The following is a 27,189-nucleotide window of genomic DNA, read 5'->3' on the forward strand; positions in this document are numbered from 1 at the left end:
GTATGCTAACAGTGTTATGAATCTGATGCATTGTGGGAAATGTAGGCTTGCTCTGAACTGATTGAATAATAGATCAGTGGTTTTCAAAGTGGGGATCCATGAACCCTCAGGGTTCCTCGAGGGTGTTACAAATGGACCAGGTCTGTGAGTGACCATTATTATGGGTCCATTTGTACACTCAAGAGTTATGGGGTCCCTGGAATTAAAATTTGAGAAACACTGATTATAGAACATCAAAAATAAAAATAGTGACGAGACATTCAATACATGTGCAAAACCTTTCATATATTCAAGCATTGATTTATTCTATAAATGGCAGCACTTTTACAGGCCTGCTTAAAGGACAACTTTGTGTTTTTATAACCAAGGTTTATATTTTAGCTTGTAATTAAAGTAAATAAAAGATGAGTGTTATAAAAAAAAATTCATTTACTGCTTTCTATAGTTTTAGCAATTTTCGCGATATTTTTTACAGTGGGCGGGGGCATTCTGTCCGGTGGCTAAATATGTCTTTTTTTACACCATAAAAAAGGTCCTATGGTCTTTGATGGCCAGATGTGAGTTATTGGGGGCTAGAAGAGCTACTGTAAATAATAATAAAGAAAACGCCGGGTTATTGTGTAAAAAAATACATATTTAGCCACCGGACAGAATGCCCCCACCCACTGTAAAAAATATCTCGAAAATTGCTAAAACTATAGAAAGCAGTACATTTAAAAATATTAACACTCATCTTTTATTTACTTTAATTACAATCTAAAACATAAACCTTGGTTGTAAAAAAACAAAGTTGTCCTTTAAAAACTTTCCAGAACTTCAGATATGACTAGAGTTTTGATTATCAGTTTGCCTCAGTTGGGTTCACTCTGCACCTCACCCCACCATAATCACAGATATCTGAGGGATTTCTGAGGACAGCTAAAAAACCAACCCAGCTCCAAGCTATTTCCCACAGAGCAGTGTTGGTGTGTTTGGGTCTGTTTGCCTGCCATCTTCCTGTGTGTTGTTTTGTTGGACTGTGTTGACACCCGGCCATCTGCTGCTCAGCCAATCTAGAGCTCAAATACCTTTCCCCCCCCCCCCCCCATCTCTCTATTTACTCGTCTGTGTGAATCCAGAGGATAGGTGGTGATGATGGATTCTACTTATCCGCCCTGTGAACATGTTGACATTCTTTCCAATTGTGATAATTTGATGGGGTGGGGAGAAAAAAAAAGAGCAGAATGTCACACCGACGTTTGAATAAAAGTTTTTATTTAAACAAAAACAAAACAAAAAGAACACACAAAAATGATAGCCTTCCGATAGCCATCACCTCTGCATTTGTAAACCTGCAATTCAGAATCAGACAGAGAAAGAGGGTATTGTAAAATTACGTTTTACAGATTCCAAAATACCTTGTTTTTACACTTGTTCCAGTTTAAGGTTACATTTAATTTAGTGCAACTTCAAATACAATCTCCTCAAAGTGTTTTTTCATCAAAGGATATGCCAGGACAAGGATACAAAATGGTCCTGCAGAGCCACAATGTCAAGGGTTGACGTCTTTAAATAAATAAAGTGCAAACAGACAACACCATTACAATGACAGTAAAGCATGTGCACGTTTAGTTTAGTATTATTATAATGACTTTGGCCTCTAAACACTTCATGTCATTTAGAAAAGGGTTCTCTCTCTCCCACCTGTTAATTTCAGCGGCGTTTTGGTCCCTTCTTGGTATCCGCTGTCTCTGGTTTGGGCCTGGCTGACCTGGCAAATTGCTGTGGGCTCAGAGTTAAGGAACTTAAAAATCGAAGGCACCTCTGCTGGGAAATTGAACACTCATCCCTGCATAAGGAATGTTTTACCTCTATCAGACGCTCAACAATTCCCGACCCTTGCTTTGATTGATATTAATTTAACCCATTCAGTACAGGAAAGCATATAGCAACTTTGAAAACTGTTAGGATTTAGAAGAAATGTTTTGGCCTCAGGTCTAAATGTTCAGGTAAAATTATGTTCAGATGTTGCAAGTTTCAAAATGACTTTGAGCAGCCATGGCTGTGAAATAGAATACGTCACTGAACCAATCCCCCCCAGCATTTAAAGATGGTTCTCTGACAATAGTGGACTACTGTAGTTTTCGGCAGTAAAAAGAGTCATTATGGAGGATCTAAAATGGGCCTGGCTGTCCTCTGTCTGCTTGAAAAATAGATGTACCGAGACCTTACACCTTCCCGATGTTCATCCAAATCCTCCGTACTAAACATAATCCTGGTGAATCTCAAAAGGGGTAGAGTTTTTTTTCCTCTACGTCAGCATTTTAAATGTTCAGGATTTCTTTTAGAGTCAAGACTACAGAACATATTGTTGCTGCCGGGCAGAACCCTTGCATCTCCATATTGCAATTTCTATGTTCTTTTTTTTTGTGGTAACAACGATGTGAAACTTGTGAGCTTGTAGATCTGCTATTTCAAGAATTTTGGAAAACTTTTGAAAGTGAAAGTTGTTAGGTCTGTTTGTGGTTAATTCAAATATTTAAACAATGAAAAGTATTAAATAGAGCTTGTCACAAAATAACTATATTGGAACCATTGGAACACATAATTTTTTCTATTTCCTGAAAAGTAATGGTTTTGTACATACAAGGTTTCTACCCGACAGTGACAATATAATAATTCTGTGAACACGTCGTCTCCAGCTCCAAATATAGGTCATTATGTTTAACTTTAATTTTTGGTTACTCCAAAAGCTTTTGATCCTTAAAAATCTAGATCCCCATCTTTAAAAAGAATTGCTGCTACTGTTCTTGTCGAGCCTGTTCAAATTGAGTTTGATGTGTCCCTCCAGGCACATGAAACTTCAAAAGGTCTGGAGGTTTATCTATCCTCTATTCAAAGGCGGTGACATGGTATGTTACACTGTCCCACACATCCACAGTGTCAATGTTTTGTGAAAATCTTAGAAACCTACCATGCATCATTAGATTATGCCTGATCTTAGTGTGACAAATCACAGAAAATAAACAAATGATCTGATTCGACAACTAATGTGATTTGATATTTAGCCACAGTACTGGGGATAGATTGTTTATGTACACTTTTACTATATTTATACTTGTTAATACCACTGTTAATCTGTTTATCTATTTTAATGCACTTTGATTTATATTTATACCAGTTTTATATTTATTCCAATGTATACCATCCAAGTGCAGAAGGCCAAGCAAGAATACTATAGTAGTACAACTAAATGTCCTTTGGTTCCGGTACGTTATTCCTGATCCCTGTGCATTACTACCCGTTTACTCTTTATTATTATTATCATCATCATTATTTTACTCCTAGCTGTATGTCTTTTTTTCTGTTTCTGTCCAGTGTTTCATAACTGCGGTACAGCCATGACAACTGAATTTCTATAATAAAGTATGTAGGTAGGTAGGTGGTCGGTCATAATAACATCTGTAGATAACTCACATTTTACATGTGTGACAAGGACATGGTACCGTCCATCTTTACTGTACTTTTTAGCAAATTACTGACAATTGTGGTATTGCTTCTTTCTCAAGAAAATGCCCATATAAATATGGGTATTATTCTTCTGAGAGAATGCAAGTACCGATATTGCATAAACTAAGCAGAACTACTAATATTAATATATAGGACTGATTAAAAAAAATAAGGTGTGAAATAGGATAAGTGAACATACAAAAGTGAAAAGGCCACATTCCAGTATTTTTGATGTGGTAGTGCTCATGTAACGATAATTCTCGTCTTGTTTGGGCCAGGCAAATGAAAAGGATACCACCACGAGGGGCTTGTCGTAGAGAACATAGCCGTTGGTGTCCCGCAGGGCTTTCTCGGCACTGCGCTCACTGGGGAGCCCGACGAACGCTTGTCCTTTCATCCGGCCTTCCTTCATTAACACAATGTCAAACCTGAGGCAGAAGAGACAAGGCCACACGTGCCGTTATCAATCACTAGGGGAGCACTGCTACGCAAAAAGACAGAAGGAATGTCTTCATCCTACTGAGAACCAAAAATATATACAGCATGTTATTGGCTATTTTCAGCAAAGGTATTTAGTGTAGGGGTGGCCTAGTATAGAGACCATGGGAATCCAGAAGCGTTTAGATGACATCACGATTTTGTTATTTTAGTGACATTTCATAGGCTGCATATTCATATTAATTAATATTAGCTGATTCACCTGAAAGTACATATTCAAATGGTTTCAGACTAAAGGCATTGCTGACAACACATTGGCTGCCACACCTCTCTGTGAAATGCTTGTTTAGCCATTATATCCCACAGAAATCCCACACATATGAAGTGTTAGTAAGCTTGTTTTAACTCATTCAGTGCCACATGACGTCTAAGACGTCATGGCCTGAGCGCCCTGAGCGCCCTGAGCGCCACGTGACGTCTAAGACGTCATTAAAAAAAATATCTATACGGGAAAGCATCTGTGTCATTTTAGATTTTAGCTATATATAAATATAGCAACATACGTTTTTCAGAAAACTGTCAGATTTAGAAGGCGTTTTTAGAATCGGCCTCAGGTCTAAATGGGTTAAGTATGGCACTCCTGTTCTGATATTCTGACATACACAAAGGTGATGTTTTAGTGAATAATATGAAGATAGGCTTTTTCTTTTTAAATGAAAGTACCTTTTATTTTAACACTTTAGCTTTTTATTATGTGCCGATGTTTTTATATATAGTTGTATTCTGTTTTTTTATGAATGAACTGCAAGTCTGGGGAGCCCTGGCAAATTATTATTTTAAGGTGTGACAATAAAGTCTTTCTGATTCTGATTCTGTTTGCATAATTAGCTTTTGTCTCTCATAAAAAACAGCGCCAAGGCACAGTGGAGAGGCAAGTTGTGGGTTAAGTTGACAGAGTCTACCTATAATATAGTTTTGCATTGGTCAGTCCTTCTAAATCAAACACAGCACTGATGCATAGCAAAACTGTTGCTTCTAATTAAACACTCGTTATATTGTATGTTAAATGACTCATCTGCACATTAGACGGGATTACATACATGTTTCGCTCTGCTTCTGATGAAGGGTCAATGTATCTCCCGTAGATGTATTTAAGATCCTGAGAGACAACGTGAACAATAAATGAAGTCAATAAATGAAAGGTTGTTACAGAATACATCTCTATCGTAAGATCTATCGTTTCCTCAGGCTTTAGATAAACATATCATGGCTAACATGACATATAAAAACATATAAACATATCATGGCTAACATGACATATAAAAACATATAAACATATCATGGCTAACATGACATAAAAACAGATGAATGATGTATAAGGGACTTGAGCAAAAAGCAAGCCATTACAAATGTAAACATGCAAGTACGCACAAACACCGATTTCAACTGGAGCAACCACTGTTAAAGAAATACTTACTTTCTCTTCCACTTGCTTAGCGATATTCTTCACGTATAGTCTGCATGTCGGCTCGCCAGGCTCATACTTTTTAAACACAGACATCCTTTTTATCTCTGTTTTGAAAAAGAGAAGGGTAAAAAAAAACTCAGTAGACCCAAGTTGCGTTTCAAAGATCGAAGGAACAAAAGGATCACAGAGCTGGCTATACGCATATAATTGCAAATTCAAAGTCATTTTAACTCAACGCCAAACAATGAAGCAATCTTTCTCTAAGCCAGAGCTTATTAACTGCAGCTTTCTAAAATATATACACAGTATGTGAATATATATATTCTATACTGATACTATACTGCACACACACACACACACACACACACACACACACACACACACACACACACACACACACACACACACACACACACACACACACACACACACACACACACACACACACACACACACACACACACACACACACACACACACACACACACGCAGTTAAGGTTTCTCTTGAAGGCACTGTAGTGGCCTTAGACTCTGTCGATTCAGAGGTTGCTTTTGCCCACATAATTTATTTTGTTCATTGAGTAGGACTGTTTTACCTGTACTCAGTATACAATACAAATATTTATTTGGCTTGTTATAGCTTATTATTATTAATTGTCAAAACTATTAAGAGATGTTAATGGATGACCGGAACGTCCGTGGGGCAATGTTTACCGTCTCTGGAAAGCCGTCCTTTGTCCAGCTCCTTCCTGGAGATGACGTCGGAGGGGAGACCGTCGCTGTCGTCACTGTCCTCCTCTTGCTCCTGGGAGGCCTGGGCGCTCGGGTAGAGCTTCCCGAAGCCTTCTCCTTCCAGCTCCTCCTCCAGGGCATGGCCGCCGGCGGCGGCTGGACCCCTCTCGTCCTCCTCTGATGGGGGAACAAACAAGACTTTGGATGGATCAAAGCACTTAAAAAACATACAGGATCTGGTCAAACCGAGGATAATCGTCCCTGTCGGGTTGAATGTATGAAAATGTCCAAAACTTTGCAGTAAAAGTCAAAAAAAAAAAAAAATCCCTGACATATTTTAACCCATTAAAACTGGGATAGCATCTGTGTCATTTTAGATTTTTGCGTTGGCTATTCAAAAACAGCAGATATACAAGCTCACAGCAAGTCACTTCGTGCCGCGCTGCGACTTGTACATCTGCTATTTTTGAACATTTTTGAAAAATCTCGAAAGTGTGAGAACTACTGATTTAGAAGGCATTTGTAGAAATCAGCCTCAGGTCTTATCGGGTTAAGGATATACAATTGTACTTCTAAACTTTTCTCTTTTTTTTCTCCCTGTGAAAGGCTAGTAATAATCATGTTGTTAACAGTCCAGTTTACTATAAAATCATTTGGTAAGGAACCTGGATATTGGATTTTTCTTTTTTTAAAGGTTGAGAACCAAGTCTACACCAAATGAACAATTGAATGCTGTTTTGTAAACGTGCACTGTAGAGGCAGTGGGAGAAAGGCAGATACACACGTGTACGTGTATAAGGTGGAATTACCAGAAGCAGTCAACCTGCAAAAAAAATCCTAGGGAACAACTTATCAGCCAACATGTAGCACGTGTGCGTATGCGCTGGAGCAAGAAGGGCCGCGAGTCGCTCCGATATACACCAACCATATCACTCAAGTTATCCTCCGCCTTATCTCAAACCTCCACCACCTCGCTTTTTCATTTAACCCCTTAAGACCGGGAACGTATCTGTGTCATTTTTTGATTTGAGCTAAAAACAAACATTATTTTACACCTTGGCTATTCAAAAATAGCAGATCTACAAGCTCATAGCGCGGCACCGAGTGCGTCGCGCTACAAGCTTGTAGATCTTTCACAATCGTGAAAATGTGTGCAAATCTTTGAAAATATATATTCTTTTAAAGCTCTATATTCTTTTTTTACTCAAATATTTGCTTCTGGGGGTACCCTGGAACAAAATATTTTGAGATGGGGGTCCGCGGGCCAAATACATATCCTTTTGGGGGTCCCTTGACATGAAATAAGTTTGAGCACCACTGATATAGAAAAAGAGGTTTTTCAGAAAAGTGTTGGGATTTTAGAAGACATTTGTAGAACAGGTCTTTAATGGGTTAAATGGCGTGTTTATCGAAACCCCCCCCCACCTCCCCCGCACCCAGCCACCGCCGCTTCCCCCCCCCCCAGAAACAAGACTAATCCAAAAAGCCACCTTGCCATATAGTTGATCTTTCCCGTGCCTTTTATATGAAATCTCTCGCGTTTGAGTTTGAGATCTATTTTACTTCTCAGGGGGGTTTTCTGGCGAAGGGAGTGAAGTCTCAGAAAGATGTTTTAACGGGAGAGAGAAGAGAGATAAGGAGGAGGAGAGCAGGGAATGGAATGGGTGGCTCAGAGGTGGCCTCAGAGAGATGACATTCCCTCTCTTACAGATAGCGGGGCACAGCATTTTGTGATATAGGTTTCTTCTGTAGCGGTGTAAGTGTGATACACTATGGGGTGATGGTTTAAGGGGCCCTGTCTTGATGTATAATCCCGTCCAATTCTTCTTTACAACTAAAAAGACAACCACTGCCACACAGTATATCCCCCCATCCTATTTTATCTGCTTTCCAATGCGAATTGGGGGTTTTCTCCTCTGCTGGTTTAGAAAGTTAGCAACACGCTAGAAACTATCTTTCTATTCTCGAAAAGTTCCAAGTTGTCTCTACTGCGAGTGAGTGTGTCTGGACAGTGGACAATGGACATAATATGCCAAATGACTGTATATACGGGTACGGACAAGCCTGATGCACAGCCCATATATGGCCGATAGGGAGATCCCCGACATCAGCACAAATCGGTATTGTTAGGCAGCATTTTCTGTTGTGTGACGTCAGACCAGAGCTCAATCAGGGGGGGTGGTCGATTTGTCGCAAGGCAATCTGGGAACCCATCGCCAAATAAAAAGGAAAAACAGCGCCCTCTGCTGTTTTTTACTCTTTCACTTGGCTCTGGGGGGAGCTAAATGGAGCACCCGTGCGCAAGGAAACCAGGGTTTTGGTCTGCCCTCAGCGCTCCACCTCCAGTGGTGCACTTATGTTTTCATTCCCACTAACAATATTTCTACACGGAACACTAACACCACTTCTCCCAGAGAACATGGATCGTTTTGGTTATAAGCCCACTTGTTTCTATGATGAAAGAGCAAGTTAAAATGTGAATATCTTTCTGGTTTTGTCTGCTCCGATGACGCTATTGTTAAATGAGTTTCGGTTTGTTTTCAGTGGGAAGCGAGAGCAGACAGTAAATCCCGCCCAATACATTTGATTGGGTAAAGCGCGGCCTGCTTCCTGATCTGAAGGCACGCCCACTTGTAGGCCAGTGCGTACACGTTATGACGAACCCCCCCGACAGATTCAAGCGGAGAGCAGAATCTGTTCTTGAGATTAGTCGCAAGGTAACACATTGTCAGCGCAATATAACGGCCGTCACCGCCAGGCAAGTTGATACAAGGGACACCTTTGCGAAAATCCGCCGCCTAAAGCAGCTTATTGAGGGAGCCATTTGTGCGGTCAATTTATATTTATAGTAGTCAGTGTACCATCACAATTTAATTGAGCATACAACAGTGACAAAATTGTGAATACAAAGTGGCAAGTAAATATTGGCTTGTGTCTAAATGTCAATCTTTTTTAACCACTTTAATCCTGGCATCCCTATTTTGGGGCAGAAATGTCCCAAAAAAAGAAAAACATTTTCAGAAATGGTGAATATAATAAATCTACAAGCTCACAATGATGCGATGCATTGTGAGCTTGTACATCGGCTATTTTCGCTATTCATCATATAACGAAGTACACAGAGCTTAAGTGCTTACAATATATCCATGACTCGGACGTGATCATTTGGACTTTCACCACTGGCTCAGCGCCTGAGACTTGGGTGTCATTAGAGGAAAACATACATTTGACCATGACAATATTGCTAAGGTCACCACACAAGGGCTATCTTACCTCCGCTTTCATCTGCCTGTTGATTTTGGCCACCTCCTTCCAATATGGCGGCTACGTCTGGAACGGTGATGTGGAATTCTATTTTCTTTGTCCCGGTGGCCTGCGGCTGCTCGAAGATGTCAGAGGGCTGCAGCGTTGGCCCTGGAGCACTGATTTCCAGAAAGAAACAATCACCACTTCGCTGACAAAACGCTGACAAAACCTTCCAAAAGGGGGGGCCACGATAAACTCTGTGGGCATTATTTTGTTTTGTTGGTCAAAACAAAGAGATATTTCCCATGTCTGCAACATACTGTGCAGCCGTGAGACACAGGGACTGTGTGAGTGTGCAGCTATGGTGTTACAAACCAGTTTATCAGTCTCTGTCATTAAGGGAGGCTATGTGAGGTGTAATAACAATACTATGGTCACACAGGGGTTTCTTTATGAGGAATTGTTCAGACTACACACACACACACACACACACACACACACACACACCTAATTCTGTTTCCCCTTCCAAGCCTCTAAATAGGGGTGCAACAGTTAATCGAACTAATCCATTTAATCATTAATGAAAAAGATCAATTTTAGCAGCTCAGGCGGTAGAGCAACATAGACCCTCTATCCTTAGTAAAAAATGTACCTGAGTGTACTTGGATGTTGGTACACTCTACACCAAATCTTTCTGCCAAAAAATAGTCGATCTACAAGCTCACAATGCGTCGCAACACGAAACGTTGTGAGCTTACAGTAGATCAGCTATTGTTGGCAAACATTCCCCCCCAGAATAGGGGGGGGTTAAAGCATGCACTATGTGTTAGGGTTGAGACAAGCTCGAGTGCCTCGGTACCTCAGAGAGTCAGACTTGGGAGCGTAGAGTAGGTCCTTGATCTTTGGTTTCTTTCTCTTGGAAGCCACTTTTGTTCTCAGGGGTCTCTTGCACGCTTGGTTGACCAGACCCATCAGACGAGCGATCCTGAGAGGAAACACCCCCCAAAGGAATAAGGGTTTAAAGACAATTCTGATATTCCGGATGGTGCGAGGCTGATATTGAGCATATGCATTTATCACTTAGGCTTCATACACTTAACCATAATATTACGTTATGTGTGAGCTGGTTATTGTATCAAGAAAAATACAATGTACCACTTTCAACCTGATACTCCTATTTGGGTAATTACATCATAGGCAAACATTTTGAAAACAATTTAAAAAATGTTTAAAATTTCCCAAAATGTCAAAAAATAGCAGATCTGTAAGCTCACAACAGGTTGCATCGCGACATATTGTGAGCTTGGAGATCTGCTATTTTTTACACTGTTGTACAGCCAAGTATAAAATAGGGCTTGAGTGGTTAAAGTAACATGTCTGGGGTCACCTCTCCTTGTCCTCGTCATCTTCGCTCTCGTACTCAGACTCCTCTTCACTGGACATGTCCATCTCCTCCTCTGGTAAGGGGGGGTAGTCGGGAGGCATGGGAGGGGGCATGGGGATGGGCGGTGCAGGGGGCAGCTCAAACTACAGGTGAAAAGAGTGGCATGACCCGGCTTGAGACAGGCTCTGGACTGTGACAAGTGACTGACAAGTGACTTCTGCAGGGGGGTTCGACCACAAAGTGGCCAAAGGGTCCACACGCTAGTGTTTTGAATATCCAAGCAGTTGAGTTCATTAGGGCTGTCACGGTGAAATTGCACTTTGATTAATTGTTGCACAATTGTGATCAACGATTTAATTGTCTTTTTTGGCATTGAACATTGGAAAATATTAATACAAATTAGATTTCTGTTTGGCTATTTAGGCTTCGTTAACAAAAGTTGCACAGGGCAGATATGACAAATAACTTAACTATACAAAGTAATGACACACTTAATAACTTTCCAAAAATATATAAATGGTGGAAATACCCGATCTACAAGCTCACACAAAGTGTCGCGATGTGACGCGTACTGAGCTTGTAGATCTGCTATTTCCACAAATGTTTGAAAGAGTTGATTATTTCAAATAATTGTGAATAGGCGATTATTTAATAATTGTGACAGAGTTAATGTGAGCTTACCATGGGCGGTCTGACTGTGATCTGGCCAAAGGGAGACGGCAGATTCATCCGGTTCATCAGGTGAAGAACCTGTGTACACACACACACACACAGGACGACAGATGTCCTCACAGTGACTTCATTCACAGGCTTAACTATAGCTTTAAATTCAGTCACACAGAGGACTGCAAACTGCACACAGCTGCTCTCGGAAAACAGGCAGCGGTAATTGTATCTTGGGTTCAACGTGTGAACCGTATTTCTTAGCATTTTCCACGCTCATTTAAAATGCGAGGATCAAACTAGGCAGTAAGTGAGGTGGTGTGGGTGTGTGTGTGTGCGGCTCCACTGCGACACACTAGCACCACCAACATACCCAACCTGGAAATGACTGCAGTGGAAAAAACCCAGCGGCCCCATCTCCAAAGGGAGATGTTAAACCCATAATAACTCATGCCTCCCACTTATGGTTTAATATTAACACCTGCTCCACAAATTTAAATTTACAAGGCAAATGTTTGCAGTTTGATCTTTTTACGAGGCTGGATTGCTGTTCAGAAAAACCACAGGGAAACTTATTTGGGCATCGGATTTCCATTTCACAAAAGGGCTGTCAACTTTCCTCAGAAATGATATTCGAATATTGGTCTTAAAAATTGGCAGATATTCAAATATATTCGATTATTATTATATTTAAAAAAAAGAAAAGAAAACATTTTCTTTTTGACAGAAACAGTACAAAAAACAATGTATCGAGTGCTCGGATCCAATAAAACATATATTTTGTTTGTTTTTATAACTTGAGACATGAGTTTTTTGTATTGTTCCTGTCAAATAAACATGAAAAAAAATATTTTCCCAATATTGGAATAATATTCGAATATCGAATATTCGTTTGACAGCCCTATTTCACAAGTCAAAACCCGAAGCCTCCAAAATGCTGTGATATTTTGTATTGTTTGTGGTAATGTCCCCATTTTCTGCCTTGGGTTAAAAATAGTAAATTATGAATGCAGGGAAAATGGCAAAAAATAAGACCTCTAGAAGCATAGCGATGACTAACACATATTCATATGTGCATAAAGACATTCCAGACACTGGTTCAGGAATAGAAATGTATGGAGGATGCAGAAATGTACTCACTTGAACATAAAACTTTGGTATGCTGAGGAGGGCATGTGATATATTTGTCAGGATCCCATTTGAAGGCGGTGGATATAAATATTTGAAACTGGGATTTGTTTGAAATTTCAACCTATAAAAACAAGGGAGAGAGAGAGAGACAGAAAAGGTATTAGGCACGAGCTGCATCTCAGTACCTTAACCCATTAAAGACCGGGAACGTATCTGTGTCATTTTTCAGATTTCTTTGCTGAAAAACGTATGTTGCTATATCAGTGGTGCTCAAACTTTTTCATGTCAAGAACCCTCAAAATTATGTATTTGGCAGCGGACCCCCATCTCAATATATGTTGTTCCAGGGACAATGTGTGTTCCAGGGATTTGAGTTACAAACGTTCGCTTTAAAAAATATATATATTCAAAGATTTGCACATATTTTCAAGGTTTTAAAAAAATAGCAGATCTACAAGCTCATAGCGCGGCACCATGAGCTTGTATATCTGCTATTTTTGAATAGCCAAAGTAATCTTAAAATGACACAGAAGCATTCCCGGTCTTAATGGGTTAAAAACAATATCCTCTACGTGAAAAAAACAAAAAACAAACAAATGTGACTCGCAAAAATATGTCAAAACAATGGGGACACATGAATATGTAAGCAGACTAGAGAGAGCTTCTCGCTAGTACATTCTTACATTCTTTCAGATGACAGGCAGTCTGTAGTCAAAACCATTGGGACGCTGGGACCAAGCGTTGCCATGTCAGCACCTATCTTACATGTAATCACCTATGGGACTGAATCTAATTAAACCTAAAGTGGGAAAGCGGCGGCACAACAGGTGTTTTTTTTGTTTATGCAGGTGTTAGTGTTTTTTTTGCTTGTTGTGCCAAGAAAAAGGCTTTTTCATTATGTGCTGATCCCATTGGGGATGATGGGGATGAATATCCAATCACAGCAGTCATCGCTCCGGATTTAATTGACTGCAGATAAATAAATGTCATAAAAATAAAACTCATTAAGAAATACCAAAGCATTGCCCTCCCCCCCCCACAAACAAAATAAAAAACTATCTTATGTGATATTTACATAAGATCGCGCTTCTCTTAACCCATTAAGACCCGAGACCGATTCTACAAATGTCTTCTAAATCCTAACAGTTTTAAGAAACACTTGTGTTGCTATAATATCGGTTGTTCTCAAACTTTTTCATGTCACGGACCCCCAAAATGATATGTACCCCCGCGGACCCCCATCTTAAAATATGTAGTTGCAGGGACCCCCCCAGAAGCAAAGATTTGAGTTACAAATGTTCGCTTTAAATAAATATATATATATATATATATATATATATATATATATATATATATATATATATATATATATATATATATTCAAAGATTTGCACAAATGTTCACAATTTAGCAAAATTAGCAGATCTACAAGCTCGTAGTGCCGCGCTATGAGCTTGTAGATCTGCTATTTTTTAATAGCCAAAAGAAATCTTAAAATGACACAGATGCGTTCCCGGTCTTAACGGGTTAAATAATAAGAGCAAGGAGATTTGATTATACTTGAGATGGGATGTCACAGATTCTCGGGCCTCAGATCAAGTGGTATCAAAGACCACCTGGTGCCAACCACCACCTCCTCCTCAGGCAGGCCAGATGGCGTGTCAGGTGCTCGGGAGGCAGGTGGCCCACCACGGCCCTCTAATTGGACGTGACGCCGGTGACAGCTCCTGACTGGGGCTCTCAGATTATTGTCTAGGCTCACTCACTCACTCAGTCAGCTATAGCCCTTCCCAACCTTACAGGTCTGAGCAGGCAAGGCGCTCCAAGAAGACTCCACTTTGCACCCAACCTGACAGCAGCACCCTTCACTGGGTTAAGTGCACGTGTGTTGCACACACACGTACATCAGCTGGGTTGTGGGTTTTATGGGCGGCAGTAGCTGATGGGTAGAGAATGGGAAGGTCACCCATTCTCTACATAATTACTGCTCGTAATTCATTCTCGCTCGTCGGACGCGCGGTTGATGACGACACTTCAACAGCGACAGATAATGATGTGTTGCTTTGTAGTTTTTATTTTTACGTTTTTTTTTATTATATATTTTTGGGGCTTTTTTTTTTGCCCGACAGGAAAAGGGGAGAGAGAGAGACGGGGGGAGTGACATACAGCAAAGTTTCATCGGGAACGGGACTCAAACCCGCGACGCGCTGTCAGGCCGCATAAGGAGCCTACCCCAGCGTCCTCCGGGGCCAGTTTTGTGTATTTTGTAGCTTCAAGTGTGAACGCAGCCATAAGCAAGGATACACAAGCGCGTCCTTCCTGGAAGACATTACAAGCTAGCGGCATGATGCTACAGCTCATGCCTAATACAAATTAGGCTCATGCCTAATCAAGTGTTACGTACAAGTAAGACGTGTGAACGCGGGAAGCGAACGCAGCCCTATTTTTTTTTTGGTCTTTTTAAAATTGTTATGTTGTGTATTTACGGACTTGTAATCCGTGTTATTTCACCGTGATGGGGAGAGCGTAGAGAGAAAGTCACGTGACTGCCTCCGCCTCGTATTGAAGTTAATGGGGGGGGGATATGGTTCTCCTATGCACGGAGTTTCGGAGTTCCTAGTCATCTATGCACGGAATTGCCGTTTGTCAATCCGTGCTATTTCACCGTGTTTGGGGGGCGATCGGGTTGGTTTCATAGTAAGCTCCACTCTGAGATCTGTCAGCAGCCAATGAGAGCCTGAGTGACATGGGGGCGCGGCTGCACACAGGCAGCGCCACAGACAGACGGAGACACACACAACCCGAGCACGGTTTCATAGTAGGCTCCACTTGGGCCTCCTTCCGCGTTCGCAAACATGTTACGTGGACATGCGCGCAAGCAAGTCAATGTTGTGGGTGGATGCCGATTAAACTACGGCATAACTAAAGACTGTTCTTTCATTGCCATTAATGGGCAGGTTTTCTTATACGTCTAAACAGCCATGAGGGTGGGGCTTGGGGTTCAGCTGTGTCGTTGTAAATCAGAAATGGACTTCTGTTTTCACATGACGCTTCAGAGGAACCGACATGCTACTAATCTAACAACATATTTATTCGTTTACTCTCTCCTCTCCCATGATTTCCATGCACCTGTCCAATGTCCATGCATTCTTTGGTCCAAGTACAAACTTACCCAAGATTAGGTGCAATGCCCGTCTCTATGACAGGTATGCTGGGCTGTTTCTTCTCCCGTTTCTTCAGCTTGTCTTTACCTGCGTTAGCACTGAGAGAAAAGGAGAGAACAGCTGTTTCACACATAGCAGCGCTGTTCTGCAGCAGGTACACAAACGCTCACATTTGACAGCCATGACAGTTTCCATGGGAGTAAGTGAGAATGGATTAGTAATTACCTTCAACACTTAAAATGATAGACGTAGACGAGACCTGCTACAGTAGTTAGCAATGAAAAGTAGTAGTAGTACTAGTAGTATTTGCAAGTGATTCTATGAATTCCTGTACTTTTTAACCTTGTCTCCATAATTCGGTTTTCGACCAATTCATTTGAAGTAGGAAAATAAGTGGTTAGCAAGAGCAAAGTTTTTGAGAGGCTGTAAAATAACCAGTGGTTAATTAACCGTGGTTAATTTATTCAGAATCATGTTAAATGCTGCATATAAAAAGCACCTGTTTGACACGGGCGGGTCCTTCAATGCAATGATGTGATCTTGACCTTTGGCGAACTCCACGACGAGTACGTGGTTGAGAATCTCCAACTGATGGAGTCTGCCGAGAGCCTGGAAGAGACGTGTTCAGCCACCGTCCACATTACTATGTTGTCTATAGGTTTATGCTAGCTTTACACTCCAACACCTACGGTATAATCACTACAGCGGTTAGCGGTTTTAAAGCGTTTTCATATCACAGAAACCCAAATTGATTAGGCCATCGACCCCCATTTTAAATTATTCTGTCCTAGGCACCCTGATATGAATTATGAAATACCTTATGTTGATGTGTTTTGGCTTAAAATAGATGATAAATAATAGTGGTGATATTGAAAAATATATCAGAATAGTCACTCATGCATTATTTTTCTACTGTAATAATTTCAAGCGAATATTGACTCATTTGGCTAGGGACCCCTGGGACTAGAGTTGCAACTATCGATTATTTTCTTATAAATTTAATGAATAATCACACTTTGAAAACCACATTTGTTACCTTTGCCGCTGACTTCTCACTGCTGAAGGCTGCGAATGCTGCATGTTTCTGTGGAGAAAAATAAGTATATTATATGTATTAAATGTATATTATTAGTAGTAGCAGACAGTTGTCTTGTACATTTGCACTGGACTTTTTATTAACTACATGTGAGCTGATCTAAACTGAATAAGTAAGTGAGAAATAGGTAGCCTCACAAGCCATGTAGCCCATCGGGGCAGGAACCTATCTACTGTTTCTGTAGTGTAAGGTAGGGGTGGGACGATATGGGTACCTCACGATACGATATATATCACGATATTAGGCTCACGATAACAATATATATCACGATATTCGATATATTGCGATATCACGATATTCAATATATATTGCAAGAAATTTCACCAACGATATATCACGATATCTGAAAATATCGATATATTGCGATATCACGATATATTGCATGAAATTTCACCAACGATATATCACGATAGTCCTTGTATTCAATTCATAAACACATAAAATAGCACCAAACAGTTCAAAATCATCATTACACAAATACAGAGTAGGAAAAACAACGTATCACAAAAAAAAGAAAAAAATAATAATATCGATATTTTTCGGCAGTATATCGATTAGTTATCGCGGGAGAAAGTATCGCGATATATCGCAATATCGATATATCGTCCCACCCCTAGTGTAAGGTGACTTGATGTACAAGTACACCCCCTGGACATGACTCTAGTATGTCACAGGGACTTACCCACAGTCCAACCCTTGATGCTGACACATGAAACCCACCAGGAAACCCACTGACACTGCTTTTTTTACGTTACATGTTAAAGACCTGAGGCCGATTCTACAAAATGTCTTCTAAATCCCAATATATTCTGAAAAAAATTATGTTTCTATATCAGTGGTTCTCAAACGTTTTCATGTCAAGGACCCCCAAAATGATATGTATTTGGCCGCCGACCCACATCTCCAAATGTTTTGTTCCAGGGACCCCCCAGAAGCAAAGAATAGAGTTAAAAATGTTCGCTTTAAACAATATATTTTCAAAGATTTGCACACATTTTCATGATTTTTCAAAAATAGCAGATCTACAAGCTCGTAGCGCGGCACTCGGTGCCGCGCTATGAGCTTGTAGATCTGCTATTTTTGAATAGCCAAAGTGTAAAATAATGCTTTTTTAGCTCAAATCAAAAAGTGACACAGATGCTACTGGCCAATCACAGCGCGTCTTTTCCGGGACTTGTCAGAATCTAGTTGTATAAAAAAATATCCTGTTGTATTTTTTATACAACTAGATTCTGCCAAGTCTCTGAAAAGACGCGCTGTGATTGGCCAGTTAGTCAGGAAGCGTGCTCCCTCTCTAATATGACGGCCGCAATACAGACGCCCCCAGAGTCTGAGGAGGCGTCTACCTTTATGTCTATGGCAGTGGTTCTCAACCAGTGGTCCGGGGACCACAAGTGGTCCTTTGGGGGGGTACCAGGGGGTCCCCAGCGAAATTAGTTAGCATAGCGGCACAATAATTTTAACCACTTAGCTTTGGCTATTCAAAAATAGCAGATCTACAAGCTCATAGCGCGGCACCGAGTGCCGCGCTATGAGCTTGTAGATCTGCTATTTTTGAAAAATCTTGAAAATATGTGCATATCTTTGAATGTATATTTTTTTAAAGCGAACATTTTTAACTCAAATGTTTGCTTATGGGGGTCCCTGGCACAAAATATTTTCAGATGGTGGTCCGTGGCCAAATGTATATCAATTTAGGGGTCCTTGGCATGAAAAAGGTTGAAAACCACTGGTCTATTGGCATTGATTCCCATTTCTATTAAGTCTTTTGGTATGACCCGGCCGGGGGTTTGAACCCCGACCTCCCAAGCTCAGGGTGGACACTCTAACCACAAGGCCACTGAGCTGGTTTCTGGGACATTTACTGTAGAATGAGCGTACCAGAGGTCCTTTGTGTGAGAGGTGCCGGACAGACACGGCTCCAAAGTACTTCAGCAGGTCCTCCTTCTCGCTGCGGTTGAGCTCGGCCGGCAGGTGGCGGATCAGCAGAGTCTTAGCCTCTCTGGACCCGACCGCTGGCTCGCTCTGACCGTCTCTGGATCCTGGTCCAGAGCGGAACGCTGGCTCATACTGCTCCATTTCTGCAGGAGGACAAAACAACGTGGTCACTGATTGCCAGCGAGTGGAAGAAGTCATCAGAATACAGGCCTTTTAGTTGTAAACAGTGTTTTTTATATTGTTGCTGTCGGGCAGAAACCGTCTATCTCCACATTTTTTAACTTGATCATACTACAGCGTCACACTAGTAGAGGCCCTAGGAGGGGTCCACGCGCGACTGCTTATTTTTTTTTCTAGTTTAGATTTTTGGCATCCATAGGACCTCTAATATTGGGATTTTGATGATCCCAAGAAAAAAAGTGGTCCCAAGTGTGTTTTTTTCAATGTTTTATTACCCCTATGAGACCTGGGAGATGGCTGGCTGGAACGCCGGCGAGAGTGTCTTTCGGAGACTGTGGAACGCTCAAATGTAGACGTAACCCAAAGATAGAGATACCATTTGATTCCAGACAACCTCAGGTTTCCAATGAGACCAACCTTTTCATGCTACGTTGTCGGGAAGGGGGCTAAATACCTAATGATTCAAAGTTAAGACAACATTTTGGCGAGGGAAAAACGACCATCACCATATTCCAAATGGTCCCTTGAGCTGTCACCTCAATATATGTGAATGGAAATGGGTTAAATGGATACCTACAAGCCTCCCCTGTACAGACATGTCAAATTTATGCCAATCTCATGCAGTTTTGGGCAAGAACCATGCAGTGTTTTGCATGCAGTACAAATATGTAATTTCCGCCTATTGTAAAAAGGAGACCACTTTACTGCATCTATAGCTGTATGAGACCACTTTACTGTATCTATAGCTGTATGAGACCACTGTACTGTATCTATAGCTGTATGAGACCACTGTACTGTATCTATAGCTGCATGAGACCACTGTACTGTATCTATAGCTGCATGAGACCACTGTACTGTATCTATAGCTGCATGAGACCACTGTACTGTATCTATAGCTGCATGAGACCACTGTACTGTATCTATAGCTGCATGAGACCACTGTACTGTATCTATAGCTGCATGAGACCACTGTACTGTATCTATAGCTGCATGAGACCACTGTACTGTATCTATAGCTGCATGAGACCACTGTACTGTATCTATAGCTGCATGAGACCACTGTACTGTACCTATAGCTGTATGAGACCACTGTACTGTATCTATAGCTGCATGAGACCACTGTACTGTATCTATAGCTGCATGAGACCACTTTACTGTATCTATAGCTGTATGAGACCACTGTACTGTATCTATAGCTGTATGAGACCACTGTACTGTATCTATAGCTGCATGAGACCACTGTACTGTATCTATAGCTGAATGAGACCACTGTACTGTATCTATAGCTGCATGAGACCACTGTACTGTATCTATAGCTGTATGAGACCACTGTACTGTATCTATAGCTGTATGAGACCACTGTACTGTATCTATAGCTGCATGAGACCACTGTACTGTATCTATAGCTGCATGAGACCACTGTACTGTATCTATAGCTGCATGAGACCACTGTACTGTATCTATAGCTGCATGAGACCACTGTACTGTATCTATAGCTGCATGAGACCACTGTACTGTATAGCTGCATGAGACCACTGTACTGCATCTATAGCTGCATGAGACCACTGTACTGTATCTATAGCTGCATGAGACCACTGTACTGTATAGCTGCATGAGACCACTGTACTGTATCTAGACCACTCTGCTGAATCTATAAACCACTGTACTACATATATAGAACATTGTGCTGCATTTATAGACCACATACATTGACCACTGTACTGTATCTAATATAGACCACTATACTGCAACTCAACACAACTTAAAACATTTATTTATAAAGCACATTTAACATGACCAGGTCACCCAAAGCGCTGCACAGGTCGCCACGAAGGCTCGGTAGATGCAGTACAGTGGTCCATAGATGCACTAGAGTAGTCTATAGATGCACTCGAGTGGTCTACAGATGCATTATAGGTGTCCACAGTGGTCTACAGATCACGACAGTGGTCTACAGATGCACTAAATGGGTCTACAGATCACAACAGTGGTCTACAGATGCAGTACAGGGGTCTAAAGATGCACTAGAGTGGTCTACAGATGCACTAGAGTGGTCTATAGATGCACTAGAGTGGTCTATAGATGCACGACAGTGGTGTACAGATGCACTAGATTGGTCTACAGATGCACTAGAGTGGTCTACAGATGCACTAGAGTGGTCTACAGATGCACTAGAGTGGTCTACAGATGCACTACAGTGGTCTAACGATGCACTACAGTGGTCTACAGATGCACAACAGTGGTCTACAGACACACTAGAGTGGTCTACAGACGAACTAGAGTGATCTACAGACGCACTAGAGTGGTCTACAGACACACTAAAGTGGTCTACAGATGCACGATAGTGGTCTACAGACACACTAGAGTGGTCTACAGACACATTGTAGTGCATATATAGACCATGTACTGCATCTGTAGACCACTCTAGTGCAACTCTAGACCACTCTAGTGCATCTGTAGACCACTCTAGTGCATCTGTAGACCACTCTAGTGTGTCTGTAGACCACTCTAGTGCATCTGTAGACCAGTCTAGTGTGTCTGTAGACCACTCTAGTGCATCTGTAGACCACTCTAGTGCATCTTTAGACCCCTATACTGCATCTGTCGACCACTGTTGTGATCTGTAGACCCCTCTAGTGCATCTGTAGACCACTGTTGTGATCTGTAGACCCATTTAGTGCATCTGTAGACCACTGTCGTGATCTGTAGACCACTGTGGACACCTATAATGCATCTGTAGACCACTCGAGTGCATCTGTAGACTACTCTAGTGCATCTATGGACCACTGTACTGCATCTACCGAGCCTTCGTGGCGACCTGTGCAGCACTTTGGGTGACCTGTTCATGTTAAATGTGCTTTATAAATAAATGTTTTAAGTTGTGTTGAGTTGCACTATAGTGGTCTATATTAGATACAGTACAGTGGTCAATGTATGTGGTCTATAAATGCAGCACAATGGTCTATATATGCAGTACAGTGGTTTATAGATTCAGCACAGTGGTCTAGATACAGTACAGTGGTCTCATGCAGCTATAGATACAGTACAGTGGTCTCATGCAGCTATAGATACAGTACAGTGGTCTCATACAGCTATAGATACATTAGTGGTCTCATGTAGCGATAGATGCAGTACAGTGGTCTCATGCAGCTATAGATGCAGTACAGTGGTCTCATACAGCTATAGATACAGTACAGTGGTCTCATGTAGCGATAGATGCAGTACAGTGGTCTCATGCAGCTATAGATGCAGTACAGTGGTCTCATGCAGCTATAGATACAGTACAGTGGTCTCATGCAGCTATAGATACAGTACAGTGGTCTCATACAGCTATTGATACAGTAGAGTGGTCTCATGCAGCTATAGATACAGTACAGTGGTCTCATACAGCTATAGATACAGTACAGTGGTCTCATACAGCTATTGATACAGTAGAGTGGTCTCATGCAGCTATAGATACAGTACAGTGGTCTCATGCAGCTATAGATACAGTACAGTGGTCTCATACAGCTATAGATACAGTACAGTGGTCTCATACAGCTATAGATACAGTAAAGTGGTCTCATACAGCTATAGATGCAGTAAAGTGGTCTCCTTTTTACAATAGGCGGAAATTACATATTTGTACTGCATGCAAAACACTGCATGGTTCTTGCCCAAAACTGCATGAGATTGGCATAAATTTGACATGTCTGTACAGGGGAGGCTTGTAGGTATCCATTTAACCCATTTCCATTCACATATATTGAGGTGACAGCTCAAGGGACCATTTGGAATATGGTGATGGTCGTTTTTCCCTCGCCAAAATGTTGTCTTAACTTTGAATCATTAGGTATTTAGCCCCCTTCCCGACAACGTAGCATGAAAAGGTTGGTCTCATTGATAACCTGAGGTTGTCTGGAATCAAAGGGTATCTCTATCTTTGGGCTACGTCTAAATTTGAGCGTTCCACAGTCTCCGAAAGACACTCTCGCCGGCGTTCCAGCCAGCCATCTCCCAGGTCTCATAGGGGTAATAAAACATTGAAAAAAACACACTTGGGACCACTTTTTTTCTTGGGATCATCAAAATCCCAATATTAGAGGTCCTATGGATGCCAAAAATCAAAACTAGAAAAAAAAATAAGCAGTCGCGCGTGGACCCCTCCTAGGGCCTCTACTACACCAAAGCATCAAAAGTAGCAAATCTACAAGCTCGAAACGAGGCGCGAAGAGACGCGCTTTGAGCTTGTAGATTTACTCACATCTACAATTGCACAACGCTTCGCGATATTCCTCTATATTATAATATATAATATTGTTGCTTAGCTTGTAGATAGTCTATTTTCAAATGGCCCAAATGTATATAGGAATGAAGTGGATATTGGGTAATGTACTGTATGTTTTGTGATAATTATTAATATCTACAAAGTAACTAAAGTTGTCAAATAATTGTAATGGAGTAAAAGTACACTATTTGCCTCTGAGATGTAATGGAGTAGAAGTAAAAGTATTGAAAATTGCAAAAACTCGAACTCTACGAGCGTCTTAGCAAGCACCCCCCCCCAGTTTGCCCAGGAATGTCACCAGTAAAGCCCGTATTTCTCCAAACATATACAAATGCAAAATATAAGGTGCTTACCCGGTTCCACCAAATGTAAACTAGCGGTCTGGAGTATTTGTGCAATGTATTAATCCATATTTTTCAATAAAGAAGTGTTTTAATCCCGTCTGTGGCTGAACGCCATTTCCCCCCCCTTGTTTACTTCCTGTTTACATTGAGTGTAATTCCGGCTTTCACCGGATGCGCCCCGTCACCACCACCCATTGGGAACTTCCGATAGAATCGGTCACAGACGGAATTAAACCACTTCTTTATTGAATAATATGGACTATTACATTGCACAAATAGTCCGGATACCTAGTTAACATTTGGGGGAACCGGGTAAGTACCTTATAGTTTGCATTTGCACATGTTCGGAGAAATACGGGCTTTACTGGTGACATTCCAGGTTAAACTGGGGGGGTTGTCTCTAAGACGCTCGTAGATACGAAAGTAAAAGTCAGACCCCATAACCTAATAGTGATAATATAAGCATACAAGTGCGGTCGGTGTCGCTTGCCAAAAAAGAACAGATCTACAAGTACAAGCTAACGAAGGTTTGCCAAGCGAGATCTAACGGTAGGGTTTAAAGCTTTGTGTGTTATGTTGTTAGCCCGCCGGGAGGCTAAGCTAGCTCTACTTTATGACTATGAGACACCTGGTATCTCAAATGCACGTAGAGAAAGCTACTAGCCAGTGGACACCGTTATACAGTAAAGCATGTTAAACTACGTTATCGTAACGTTAAATTCATACAAAAATAAACCAATAATGAAGTAAGCATCCTACCGGTCTGTGCAGCCGCATGCTACCTGAGCTAAATTAATTAGCCTGGTAGAAGATGTTGCCAGGTTTTGTGAAAGAAATAAGCAGCCGGGTCTATGAAAACAAGCCTAAAAGAAGCAACTGGGCCGCATCAGCACTTTAAACTTTAAATTATAATATGCAGTGGCTATATATGCAGTCACATTGTGACGCGTTGTGAGCTTTTAGATCGGCTATTTAAAAAAAAAAATCTTGGGGGAAAAGTGAAAGCTTTTGAATATTAAAAAAAAAAAAACATTTTAACATAAATCTTGTATGGGGGTCCCTGACTCCCTGGCATAATGGAGGTCCGCAGACAAATACATATTAATTTGGGGGTCCTTTACATAGAAAAGTTTGAGAACCACTGGTTTAAACAACATTAGAAACCAAGTCCAAATAAACAACTACACTACACTTTAGAAACAAGCCCAAGACCGCAAATAAGCCCAAAGTCGCTTATAATAAGCAGACATGGCAACACTGGCAGCACCACGGATGATATTTACTTCCGCACAAAACAAACGACCATTGGTTGTTCGACACAGTTCCCGCCTACAAGCTTTACAGTCATTGGTTATTTGACAGTGCCCCGCCTACAAGCTTTACAGTCATTGGTTGAATATTCCCCGCGTTTGTTCTTGTTCTTTTTTCCCCCACGTCACCAATGTTGTAGTTTTATCTTTTCACCAGCAGATGTCACCCTCAGCACGAAGATGAAAACAGGCTTATTCATGTTATTCCCTTAGAGTTGCTTCACAAAACGTTTCTGATATAGCAGTGATGTAAAGTACATGTACTCAAGTTACAGTACTTGAGTAAAATTTTGAGGTATTTTTACATTACTGGAGTATTTCCAATTTTGAGTACTTTTACTTCTACTCCACTACATCTCAGAGGCAAATAGTGTACTTTTACTCCACTACAATTATTTGAAAACTTTAGTTACTGCAAGTTACTTTGTAGATTTTTTTCATTATTACAAAACATGCATCAACCTCTTTAGCCTTATACTTCGGCTATTTGAAAATAGCCGATCTACAAGCTCACAACATGTCAAGCTTGTATATTTGCTATTTTCAAAAGATTTGACCTTTTGGCTCAGGTCCTCTCTTTCTCTGTGTGTGTGTGTGTCTGTGTGTGTGTCTGTGTGTCTGTCTGTCTGTCTGTCTGTCTGTCTGTCTGTCTGTCTGTCTGTCTGTCTGTCTGTCTGTCTGTCTGTCTGTCTGTCTGTCTGTCTGTCTGTCTGTCTGTCTGTCTGTTTGTTTAGAGTTTATTTTGTGTGTGTGTGTGTGTGTGTGTGTGTGTGTGTGTGTGAGTGTGTGTGTGTGTGCGTGTGCGTGTGCGTGTGCGTGTGCGTGTGCGTGTGTGCGTGTGCGTGTGCGTGTGCGTGTGCGTGTGCGTGTGTGTGTGTGTGTGTGTGTGTGTGTGAATGTCAGGTTAAAGTTATAACAGTGAAACGTGTGTCATATTAGATTCATTTGCATAAGTTGTGTAATAGGCTTAATGAATAATTACTACAGGGTAAACAAGCGAAAAAGAATGATGCAATGACTAGAAATATGGCATTTATAGTCTAATGCCCAGTGTCCAGGAATTATTGCACTTAAAATTATGTGTGAGCTTACATTTCTGATACACTGAAATCACTTTGAGAAGTTTACTGTGTGTTTACTAAGTATCAACACCACAATGTAGAAATACTCTGTTACAAGTAAAAGTCCAGTATTCAGAATTTACTTAAGTACAAAAGTATTGACATCAAAATATATAAGTATCAAAAGTAAAAGTATGCAGAATGTCCCATTTCAAGTTTTCAAAATGTTTACAAATCTTTTGAAAATAGCAGATCTACAAGCGTTGTGAGCTTGTATTTTCAAATAGCCGAAATATATGTAGAGCTCAAGTGGATAATGCATGTTTAGTAATAATAATCTGAATATACAAAGTAACTAGTAACTAAAGTTTTCAAATAATTGTAGTGGAGTAAAAGTACAATATTTGTAGTATCCAAAATTGTACTTAAGTACAGTACTTGATTAAATGTACTTAGTTACTTTACACCACTGTAAATAACAGTGTTAACCAAACTCAGAGTGTACAAATGAAACCAATTTGTACACTCCCAGGGTTACATTTAGCACTTTTTAGGAGTTTTAGGGGCCCAGTGTGTATAGCTACACATATCTTGGTGGTCCCTGTCCGGGTCTACAAAGGGTCTCACCCCTCCATCCCTAAGAGAAAAGCTCCCCTACACTTCTCGGGATGCCTCCGAATTCCTGCGCAAATGAAGCCCTTTCTTTGAGGAGGACGCAGGGGCATTCCTCACCGGGGGACACAATGCCCCCTTTCAGCATGCAGGGCCGGCTCTGAAATTTCACAGGTGAGGGGAGGAACGGCAGACATTCGATCCCACCCCATCACCAGCATGAGCACCGGCCTGACGGAGGGACAGCCAGAGAGAGAGAGAGAGAGAGAGAGAGAGAGAGAGAGAGAGAGAGAGAGAGAGAGAGAGAGAGAGAGAGAGAGAGAGAGAGAGAGAGAGAGAGAGAGAGAGAGAGAGAGAGAGGGAGAGAAGACCAGTGGTCGAAGAAGTAGGCTACTCAGATATGTTAAAAGTAGAAAGTAGCAATACCACATAAGTAAAAGTAGCAATACCACAATATAAAAATACTCTGTTACAAGTAAAAGGCCTGTGTTCAAAATGTTACTTGAGTAACTGTACAAAAGTATTGGCATTAAAATATACACTGCTCAAAAATAATTAAGGGATCAAAGTGTTCCCTACATTTCTTTGAGCAGTTATACTTAAAGAACCAAAAGTAAAAGTAGAAAAAGGTTTGAAAATAGCAGATCTACAAGCTCACAACACGTC

The 27,189-nt window shown here is 41.1% G+C and overlaps 1 protein-coding gene across 3 annotated transcripts; it reads right to left on the reverse strand.

Annotated features, from left to right (window-relative positions):
* Positions 1-1,258: 1,258 nt before the first annotated feature.
* rnpc3 (RNA-binding region (RNP1, RRM) containing 3) lies at positions 1,259-24,357 on the reverse strand. Of its 3 annotated transcripts, none has more exons than XM_080417241.1 (16): positions 24,300-24,357; positions 18,693-18,892; positions 16,752-16,799; positions 16,215-16,324; positions 15,724-15,813; positions 12,561-12,672; positions 11,439-11,507; positions 10,761-10,900; positions 10,233-10,358; positions 9,401-9,549; positions 6,110-6,304; positions 5,405-5,499; positions 5,028-5,086; positions 3,785-3,917; positions 1,684-1,761; positions 1,259-1,331 (listed from the first exon to the last, which is right to left on the reverse strand). In XM_080417241.1, exons 2-15 carry the CDS (start codon positions 18,888-18,890, stop codon positions 1,693-1,695), a joined length of 1,593 nt encoding a protein of 530 aa, XP_080273367.1. In that variant the 5' UTR covers positions 18,891-18,892; positions 24,300-24,357; the 3' UTR covers positions 1,259-1,331; positions 1,684-1,692. The 3 variants fall into 3 exon arrangements, with proteins under 3 accessions (XP_080273367.1, XP_080273366.1, XP_080273365.1); XM_080417240.1 differs by lacking the exon at positions 1,259-1,331 and adding an exon at positions 1,338-1,545; XM_080417239.1 differs by lacking the exon at positions 1,259-1,331 and having other exon boundaries at positions 1,338-1,761.
* Positions 24,358-27,189: the final 2,832 nt, after the last annotated feature.

The sequence above is a fragment of the Gymnoscopelus braueri genome, assembly GCF_963280865.1.
Source record: "Gymnoscopelus braueri genome assembly, chromosome: 21".
Lineage (NCBI taxonomy): Eukaryota > Metazoa > Chordata > Actinopteri > Myctophiformes > Myctophidae > Gymnoscopelus > Gymnoscopelus braueri.

Excerpts from the sequence above, each read along its gene's own strand:
- rnpc3 (XM_080417241.1), bottom strand. The coding sequence starts at position 18,890 with ATGGAGCAGTATGAGCCAGCGTTCCGCTCTGGACCAGGATCCAGAGAC. Across the intron at positions 12,673-15,723 it reads GGCATTGCACCTAATCTTGG|GTTGAAATTTCAAACAAATC; the intron begins GTAAGTTTGTAC and ends TTGTTTTTATAG. Across the intron at positions 11,508-12,560 it reads TACCAAAGTTTTATGTTCAA|GTTCTTCACCTGATGAACCG; the intron begins GTGAGTACATTT and ends GTGTGTACACAG.